Raw genomic sequence first — 10392 nt, 5'->3', positions numbered from 1 at the left:
GAGTGGCAGATCAAGAGAGATAACACTTTGGATTGCAGGTGGAAGTCAACTGGGAGTCTGTACAGTTTTTGATATAATTATCTCCCTGAAAAGGAGTACTATGAGGTAGCTGGGCAGCCATAAGCTAGAATTGCTGATGTAATGTGTAGATGTAAGTAGAGCACAACACAGTGATTCAGACTGGAGACAACAGATTGATGAGAAGTCTCATTCAAATGGCCTGCCAAAAACCATGTGGGAGAAGAGAGAAAAAGCATTGTTGGAGCTTCTGCTGCTCCCTGGGGAGCTGTGGATCTAATAGGACCCTATGAACCATGAACATCAGTTAAAAAAAAAAAAAAAAGTGGAAAATTTTCAATACAGCACTTGTCATTTCCTTTGTTTTAGCCAGCCTGAATATTTTCCTTCTGTTTTAGCTGGCCTAAGCTTCAGCCAGTTAGCTGTCATCCAAGGCCTGACTTGGCTAGATACTGAAAAAACAAGCTGATTGCACAAATTTCATCCAATGAAACAGAGAGAGAGAGTGTGAGATCATTAGCATATGGATAGTAGTACAACCTAAACCTTCCTCCTGTTAGGATGGATGACACACTAAAATCATCAGGATAGATGAGAAATCCGATATTATTTTCTTGGTCCTCATGGGGGGGAAAGAATAGAGCTGTTCAACCCTGACTAGAATGTCTGTAGGCGTGTAAAAACCACGCCCGGCAGCATCCAATCAGTCGGTATTAAAAGCAGTTCTGAGGTGCTTTCTTCTTGGGTTTGTTTTTTGTTTTTTTTAACTTTTCTTGCCCCCTCTCCCAAAAATTCACTTGTTTCTGGTCTTTGAATGCTAAATCTTTGTTGGGTAAGGAAGCTTTCTATCAGTTGTTCTGCTTCTTCTCTTGGCTACACGTTCTGCTATAGCATAGTAAGTTTTTTTATATAGAAATTCACAGTTGAACAATGGAATCTACCTGTCAAGTTTACTTGGAGGAGAAGGGAGTTTTCTATCCATTGGCAGTGATCTGTCAGACTGGGAGTAGAATTGACAGCCAATGAAGAGAGACCTGCAAAGGAAGAAAGGTATTTAAACTTACTAATGCTGGGGTGTTTAGAGCACCTGTAAGGACACTAGGATGTGGGCCAAATATATAAATAAAAATGGAAACTATCTTTGAAGAAAAATAAGTGTTAAATGTAGTTTAACGCATGATAGGAAGGATAACTCTTAAGAATGCCCTTGTATTTACATTTGCACTCTAAACCATGCAGCTTTGCTGTTATGTGGTAAAAAGGCAACAAGATGAAGTATTTACAGTCTAAGAATGTGCCCGCCATTATGTATTTATACAGAATCTGAGACTGCAGTTGACATGCCACATCTAACCTGAGAAAATGGTGCTTTATAGAATAAACTTAGTGGAACAGATCTCAAATACGGCTGCTTAAGTAAATGAAAGCACGCTGAAATATGGATTATGCTGTGTCTACCCTAGGAGTAATTTACTGATAGTTACCAGCAAAACGCTCCTAGTGTGGAATCATCTCTATTGGTTAAACTGTGCTTTTTACTAATTCACACCACTCTTCCTCCTCTTCCAGGTGAAACAAACTACATTAGTGTAACTAGTTTCAGTACAAACTTTTGCTGGAAGAAGGAGGGGACAAGCCCAGGGTACTAATTGTATCGGGAAACTGAATTTGAAGTTTCTGGCCACGTCTAGACAAGTGTGGACGTACGGTATGTGGCGCCACAGACCTGGGGTTAAAAAATAACCACACCAAAAATAAGCGGGGCGGCATATGGGTGGCAGTGCATGCCACCCAAAACTGGAGCCTGGCCAGCTAGAGCCACACTCCAGCTGCTGGCCAGGCTTCCTGCCACGGCTACAGCCCCAGGACTCCAGGTAAGATTTCTGAGGCCAGCCCAGAAGATTTCTGGGTAACCTGCCACACGCTAGAGCGCAAATGGCATGGGCCCCACACAAGGTGCACCACTACTACTTGTCCCCAAGGAAACAAATGTCTGCACTCATCTGGACGCACCCTCTGAGGTTATCAGTGTATAATTCTCTTCACTTTGGATCTGTTTTTAAAGAGGACAGAGTACCTTCACTGAGTTTACAAGAAACCAGCGATCAATTAGATGGCCCAGGGTTACCAGAATACAGTATTTGATGAGCTATGTCATGCCAGAAAATGCATTTTAAAAACTGGTAAATGTGAGATTGGCTTCTATAGATCACTGGCTTCTCCAGTGGAATCCCTTGTCCTTAAAACTTCTGTCCCTAATGATAGGAAGTGCATTGTTGAAGTAGCCAACACTTCACTGAAAAACGTTGGATGACTTTGTGCTGTTTTTTTTTATTCAAGTTATAGCAATAAGATGCATGCAGTTTGTTTTATTATCCCTATAAGTCTTGCAAAGATCATTATTTTGAAGTGCTATATTTTTAAAATATTGTATTTAATGAAAGGATGGCATTTCATACCAGCACATGAATTTCTCTGACACTGTAGAAAAGAATGTTTCCTTACACACACTTTTTTTTTTCTATTTTTGCAGAATTTTGGAGTTGGAGTCCTTGGAGTTTTTATTTTATCCTTTTTGTAAAATATCTGCAACTGTTACTTAAGTGTGACATAAATGGAAAATATAAATACCTGTTCCATTGCAGGAGGGAAAAAAACAGTAGACACAGCTTTTAAGTAAAGAACACTGATGAGAGGGATGCAGATTCTCCTGCCTTGATTTTTTTTTAAAAAATAAATGATTACTTATTTTTTTTCTTATTTGTCCCAACCAGCTTAAATAAATGTAATTCTTGAAAAAAATGCTACTTGAAAAAGGATAAAACATTTAATCATATGGAATATGTATTTGTAAGAGAGGGACTATCATCCCTGGCACATTCATGAAGAGGTGGGGGTTGGACATAATTTTGTTTTCAGTTCCTATTTTAAAATTTTCTTCAAGAGGGTTGGAATCCAGTTTCTGTACTTTTAGTGGTCTCTACTGCAGAGGATTTAGAGTGCCAAAGTTAAGTGACAAACTTGCCTCAATGAGTCTGCGAGCTTGCCTCAAAAATGTATGAATAGAGTTCTCCTTTCTTGGCACAGATCCTGTTGTTAACTAACAGCATGGTCCAAGTAATTTACAGGACTCTCACTGACTGGAGTGGGAGATGAAGTAGAACTTGAATAAGCTTCAGGAATGTCTCTTTAGCTTTTGACGAGTATTCTCTTAAGTTGAACTGCTTTTTTTCAGCTCTCCTGCTCCATACCAAGAATGGGAACATAATTAGAGGTGCATTGATAGATCAGTTACATATCGGATCAGCACCAATAAAAGGAAAATTTAACATTATCGGGTTTTGTTGGCTGGTGTAGCCAATAATGCCATCAATAAATATACTATGCCTTCTGGCCAGGGCCTCTGGACACTGCACAGCCACACATGCACATGGCCAGGAATGCAGCTAAACAGCATAGAGAGCAGCACCCTGCAGATAAATCTGTGGAGGGGAAGGGGTGTGCAGGGCAGGCAAATCAAGGCCCCTACGGTGAGGGAGGGAATGGGGCAGGGATGGGCAGGGGCCAGGGGCACTGCCCAACCAGGCTGGTGAATGGAACCCTGGGGCTGGGGTAGGTAGCTGGACAGAGCTATGGGCGGCTCGTCCAGTGGGCGCAGGGGAGAGATGGCTCCCCTGTGCTGTGCACACCCCCAGGGGAAGCATGGAGGGGTGTATGCTCCCCAGATTTGTGTAGGGTGAGGGTGGAGGCTGGTTATCTGCTGCGGGCTCAGGGCTCTCCGCCCTGTTGTTTTTGCCCTAGGAGCCATATGTCCCTTGCCCATCTGGCAGCAGTGGGGACAGTGAGTTGTGCCTCCTGCTGCCAGACAAGCATGGGATGCGCAGCAAGCGTGTGGCTCCCAGGGCAAAGGCAGCAGGGTGGAGAGCCCAAGCGCACAGTGGGCATCCCGCCTCCATCCTCGCCCCTCGGTTCTGCTCCTAAAAGTGTCCCTACAGTTAAAAATGGTGGTGGCGGCACTTGAACTAAAGCTTGTCAAAAAAGCTTTAGATCAAGTGTCTCCGCTACCATTTTTAAGCGCCAGAACACTGATCCCCTGGATGAGCTGCCCACAGCTTGGTCCTGCCCCCAGCATCCTATTCACCACCCTGGCTGGGCAGCATCCGCTGCCCCTGCCCTGCTCCTTCTTTCATCGTGGGGGCCTTGATGTGCACCCCACATGCCCCTTCCCCTCCACAGACTGCTCTCCACACTGTCCATCTGTGCTCCTGTAAATTGGCTATCAGATCAGTATTGGCTGATATGCCTGGTGAATAATCGGCTATTGGTATCGGCCAAGAAAATCTTTAGTGCGCCCATAAACATAATGCAAGCTGTCCTACTTTTATACATATAGGTTTCTCTTGTTTTATGCCGTGCATGTGTTCCTGGAAAACGGTGCAGAACTCAAATTCACATAAAGGGGACCCACTTTACAATGTAACGAAGCGGGATATGTTTCAAGACCTTGGCTGTACTGACTTCCAGACCCATTTCATAGATTCATAGATGTTAGGGTCGGAAGGGACCTCAATAGATCATCGAGTCCGACCCCCTGCATAAGCAGGAAAGAGTACTGGGTCTAGATGACCCCAGCTAGATACTCATCTAACCTCCTCTTGAAGACCCCCAGGGTAGGGGAGAGCACCACCTCCCTTGAGAGCCCGTTCCAGACCCTGGCCACTCTGACTGTGAAGAAGTTCTTCCTAATGTCCAATCTAAATCTGCTCTCTGCTAGCTTGTGGCCATTATTTCTTGTAACCCCCGGGGGCGCCTTGGTGAATAAATACTCACCAATTCCCTTCTGTGCCCCAGTGATGAACTTATAGGCAGCCACAAGGTTGCCTCTCAACCTTCTCTTGCGGAGGCTGAATAGATCCAGTTTCTCTAGTCTCTCCTCGTAAGGCTTGGTCTGTAGGCCCTTAACCATACGAGTGGCCCTTCTCTGGACCCTCTCCAGGTTATCCGCATCCCTCTTGAAGTGCGGCGCCCAGAATTGCACGCAGTACTCCAACTGCGGTCTGACCAGCGCCCGATAGAGGGGAAGTATCAAGTATCTTGATTACAAGTATCTTGTAAGAGTGGTATTTCTACCACTCTTACAAGACAATTTTGGTACTTGCCAATAACAGACAGTACACACAAGCAAAGGGCAATGTCATAATGAGGATGGCAACTACAGAAACACGTGTCGCAGACAGCGAGCAAGGAGCACAGATCCACACAGACTATTTTGATGCACATCATTCCCACAATGTACCACATGAAGCAGCTGACTGCAGGCTTCCACTGCACCTATTGCATAAGAGTGAATTTACCCTGCATATGAATTTTTGGTATAAAAAGCGTCATTGCATAAGAGTGAATTTGCACGTACAGAACCTGCATAAAGCAAGGGAACCCTGTACATTACTTTGTCATCTGCAGCATCAGTTACTAGATAAATGAGAACATGGAAAATTTACTGGTAGGGAGAACAAGAAAGGTTAACTTCCTGTTTTTAATGATGCATGAATTTTTAAAGGTCTAAATCCAGGCAAGCACAGCTTTAAAAAGTCAACACAGTTTTAATCGTACGCAAGGCCCATGAGTGCTTCAGAATCACTTTCTGCATCAGTAGTAAAAAAATTCTGTAGTGGCTTTTCATAAAACTATGCTGTGTCTGTCTGAAACAAATATTTTTTACTGCAATGTCAGAATATAAGGCATGGCTTTGGACATGCGGTTTCACCTTTATTACTGTGTGAATGTTCTGGTTGTCTCAGACTAATGTTTAGGGAAGATTTGTTTTTTCATTTTTTTTATAGTAGTTGGAAAAGACCATATTACAAGCAGCAGGAAATGATATATTTTAGCTTCTAAAGAAAAATCATAGCTGCAAAGAAAATACCTTTTAGAACTTTTCAGAATCTTAAACCACATTTCTCAGTATGTTGTTTTTTGTTTGTTTGGGTTTTTTACCATATTCCGGCTAACTTCTTAAGAATTCTTCCTGTAAATGAAGTGGACAAAAGTTTTTGTGTCAGTAGTTTCTTGGGGACATCAGGAGAGGAGAGAATTTTCTATATTTAAAGCTTTAAACATTTCCTTCTTTCTTATCCTTTCCTCCATGTTTGCCTGTTATTAATATCCTTATAACAAGTTGTCCCCAAAAACTGCATGAAATAAATTTAGTATTTCTCAAAGTAGGCCTGATATTGTTCTTTAATTCCACAGTAATGTCACAGAGTTTGATAAACTACTAGCTCTGATCATTTTTTTTGCAGTGGAAGTTTCTGATATAAAGTGTTATTGTATACTGAATTAGCCTGTATAAAATTAATTATCTGATATCCTTAGGCTGTATTCAAAATGATTGCCATAGTACAGGTTATAAATCTCTCTGGGACCATACAATTTTTTTCTCTCCCCCCCACAACTACTCCATAGATATATTCCATAGATCCATTGAAAATTGCAGGTGAGGGCCTCATGATGTTTGGGATTTCAAAATTGCTTTAGTGGCTGGAGAACAGCATCATTTAGTGGTCTACTACTTTTTTTAACTAGAAGCTCATGAAACCAAGTCACACAACAGGACGTGCTCATACCCAACACTACGATATAATCTTATACTGCAATTTTAGAAATGCCAGATGACATGCTGGCCTTACGAAAGTCAGTAGGAGTGTTGGTGAGACCCACTAAAGCAAGAGTTTTTGTCAGTTTCTGCCCAGTTGGTACTTCACTTCTGCAGGCAGCTCTCAAAAATAGGATGGAAACAGAACTGACATCATGGTTGACTTTGTAAGAGGTGAGACTATTTTTGGTGATGATTTTTTTTTAAGTTGGATCAAATGATTAAAAATTGCTCTTCACTATTTTGCATGGTTTCAGCATTGCTTGTGTCCATACCATCACAATGATGGATTTTTTTGTTGAGGTACACTAATACAAAATAAATAGTGTTTTATTATGGGCGTGGTATGTAGAGCTTTCATGTGGCAGAGGAATACTCCTTTCGGGTATAATTGGTGTCATGGGTTTTCATGCAGTGATTTTTATCTTGTGCATGAAGCAAAACAGGTTTTTGACAGCTATTTTGAGGCATCTGCATGCAACATGATTTGCAGTGCTGTTTATTGCTAGAATAGGACTCTCCAACTGGCAGTCCATGTGGCCCATGAGGGGATAAGTTGGAGCCCTGGGGCTCCCACCCAGTCACCATTCCACCCATTGCTGTGGCTGCAAGAGCAGCCAGCCTCTGCTTCCTGCATCACCTCTGGTGGGGCAGCACTGGGAGTGAGGGTGATTCTGTGGCAATATGCTCAGGGGGGAGAATTGGGATCCTGTAGGGGGGTAGAGATCATACCCATGCAGTGCAGCAATGGTGGGGAGGAGGCAGTCACATGGGCCTGTGGTACTGTGTGTGTTGAAGGAAAAATTCACACAATGTGCAGCCTGGTGACCTGTGCTTTGCCTGGTGCAGACAGCACAGTGAGCATGTGGCCCTCATGGGCTTACAAGTTGGATAGCCCTGCACTAGAATAACCTTGGACTTCAGAAGATCTATTGCAGCAATACTTTTAGGAACAAAGGCTTTTAGTTATTTCCACAAGTGCCTTCCTGTATCCACAGATGGAACTGTAAGGCCTGAGTGAATCAACAGAACTGTAGTGAATGCAATAACCTGGACTGCATGAGTTCAGGTAGTCACCTAAATGTGGGCATTATAAGTATTATAAGTGATTGCTGTGGTGATTGCCACCTGCAGGCACTGTAATCTCAAATGGCCTAGCCAGTGGTTAATTTTAATTCCTTTTCACCTAGTGTAATGCAGGCAGTTCATAAGCAGTTAGCAGATTTGAGTAGCTACACTGCATCACAGTATTGCATGTCATACTACCTGAATTAATTTCTGGCATGGGTGCCTTTGATGCTTTTTAATTCTCTGAGAATTAAGATGCAATCAATATTTTGATAGCTGAAAAAAATATTTCCATAAATAATTCCTTCTGTCGATCTTGGAGGTGGGGGGTGGGACATTTAATGGATGGGTCCCACATTGCTCTCTCAGAATATGTAGAAAGTGCTGAGGCAGGACCTCCAGGACCATAACAAATGTTATGATCTAGACTTATTAAAGGACTTAGCAGTGTACAAGGTAGACATCACACTTAACTTTTAGGTACCTGTCCTTCAGCATTGAATCCAGAACCCTCTGTTAGGCACCAGGACCCCTGTCCAGAGCGCACAGAGCAGTGATTCTCAACCAGGGTGCTATGGAGTGTACAAACATTATTCACAAGATAAACCTAGAGATATAAAATAGGAATCCATGGTGTTAAAACATTCTAACCTGTTATGAGTTTTCTGAATTTTTTCTTGCAAAAAATGAGTGAAATCTAAGAGAGAGCATTTTCCAAGGGGCATCTTGAGTCTAAGAATTAAGAACCACTTGCTGCTAGACTGCTACATAAAAAGATGCCATCCTCTGGTCATGCTTGAAAAGAAAGTGTTAGCTACAATTAGTTCTGCAGGTAGTGGTCTTAATATGTATTGAGACTCAATATGTAGTGTCTCGATAGGCATTGAGCATGGTCTTATAATGTCTTCTGCTTACCTCATATTTTGCACATCTACTGTATTTACTCAAATCCAAGATGAGTTTTTTTTCTCCCCATTTAACACAGATGGGGACTGGATTTGAGTATGAGGCAGTGGGGGTGGGGGGCTGGTGGCTGCTGTGGCTCCAGCTCCAAGCTGACTAATTCCCTACTTCCTGCACTCCACTGCCTGCCTTCCTACTGCCTTCCTCTGCTCCCAACACTTTTCCCTGCCGCAGCAGTGGGGCGGATGGATTTAAGATGATTCTCCAATAATTAGTTTCTATACATGGAAAATTATAACAAAACTATTAATTTTCCATGCACAGAATCTTTTTTGGAGGGGGAGGGGTCATTTTAAATTCAGAGTCATCCTGGATTCAGATAAATACAATAAAACTTTTTATTGGATCTGGACCTACATATTTAAATTACTGGTTGTTTAATTAGTTGGAGAGGAGTGTTGGCAATGAAGTTAATAGACCTTGCCAGCTGGTCTAGTTCCATTGAATAACTTAATAGTAAAAATTCTGGGAAAAAAATGTTTATTTTATGAGTTTTTCCAGATGGTAGGATAGTTATGTTAATGCACTATACAATGTTAAGGAGAACCCAAGATAGTCATGCTCAGTGAAATACCTGATGACATTCTGGAAGACTTGTAGTCATTTATGATCAACTGGCCCTTCTAAAAGTAATAAAGAATTTTTAATCCTAGGATCTGGCCAAGTTCCCACTTGGGAACTGTACTCAAAGTGAAGGGGAATTATACTCACATGAAATGGAAAAATACTCTTTTCCTCCTTTTCTAAAGTGTTTAGTATTGTGCATTAAGATACAGTTTTTTTCCTTTTTGCTAGAAGTAGATGAATAATACCGATGAATTAATCCTGAGTAAAAGCAGTATGGTTTCAAATTGTTTTCCAAAACACTGGGATCCTTCAGGATAAAAGGGGTTGTCTTTGCAACAAACAACTTAAAAGTTGGGGGTTTTTTATTTAATATCCAGCAATCTTTATAAAAGTGTAATCCGACATACAGTGGCTGACAGATACTTCTGATATTTTAGGAAATGCTTTGCTCCAGGCATGCAGTTTTTCATCTTTATTTGTCACTAATGTCTTGTTTGTCACTAATGCTCTGAGCTAGATTTTTTTCATATATTATGCTACTTGGGGATTTTCTTAAGTTGATGAAATATTAATTCATATTTTATCTGTTTATTTTCATTTTTAGGTTATTGGAATATTGGATGTGTTCACACCAGATGTCACATTGGAGAAATTTAATGATTTGTAAGTTTTTGTCTATAGGAAATCCTGTGCATTTGTTTCTGAATCCACTTCATGCAAGTGTTTTTGCATCTATAAAATGTTAGGTTGAAATTTCAAAGTTATTATAAATAAGTTTGGTTCCTGCAGCCCAAGGTGCCTAACTCCCTTACAGTGCTTTGAGATCTCAGCTAACCAGCTCCCTTATTTATCTTTGAAAAATCTTTTACTTAACATTTGTTTTAGAAATAAATGGCCAGATTCCAATGTTAAGGGTATGGTACTAGAGGTGCACTGATACATCGGTCCATGTCATATCGGCACCTATAAAAGGAAAATTGACATTATCGGCAGTCAGCTTTTTTTTTGACTGATGTGGCCAGTAATGTCACCGATAAATGTTGCGTGCATGCTGCATGGGCACGGGACAGAGCCATGAGCGACTCATCTGGGGAGTGCGGGGGGGGGGGGGGGGGGCGGGG

The 10392-nt window shown here is 41.7% G+C and overlaps 1 protein-coding gene across 3 annotated transcripts in view; it reads left to right on the top strand.

The window, feature by feature from the left end:
* The window catches only part of MAPK12 (mitogen-activated protein kinase 12), a 58383-nt gene that overhangs the window by 5203 nt on the left and 42788 nt on the right, over nt 1-10392 (top strand). For all 3 annotated transcript variants that reach the window (XM_025215467.1, XM_006016515.3, XM_025215462.1), the window contains exon 3: nt 9876-9934. In XM_025215467.1, the coding sequence (XP_025071252.1) occupies nt 9876-9934 (59 nt within the window). The remainder of the gene's footprint in view (nt 1-9875; nt 9935-10392) is intronic.

This window comes from Alligator sinensis, unplaced genomic scaffold (assembly GCF_000455745.1).
Source record: "Alligator sinensis unplaced genomic scaffold, ASM45574v1 scaffold600_1, whole genome shotgun sequence".
NCBI classification, from domain to species: domain Eukaryota; kingdom Metazoa; phylum Chordata; order Crocodylia; family Alligatoridae; genus Alligator; species Alligator sinensis.
This window is presented reverse-complemented; position numbering and strand designations above follow the sequence as displayed.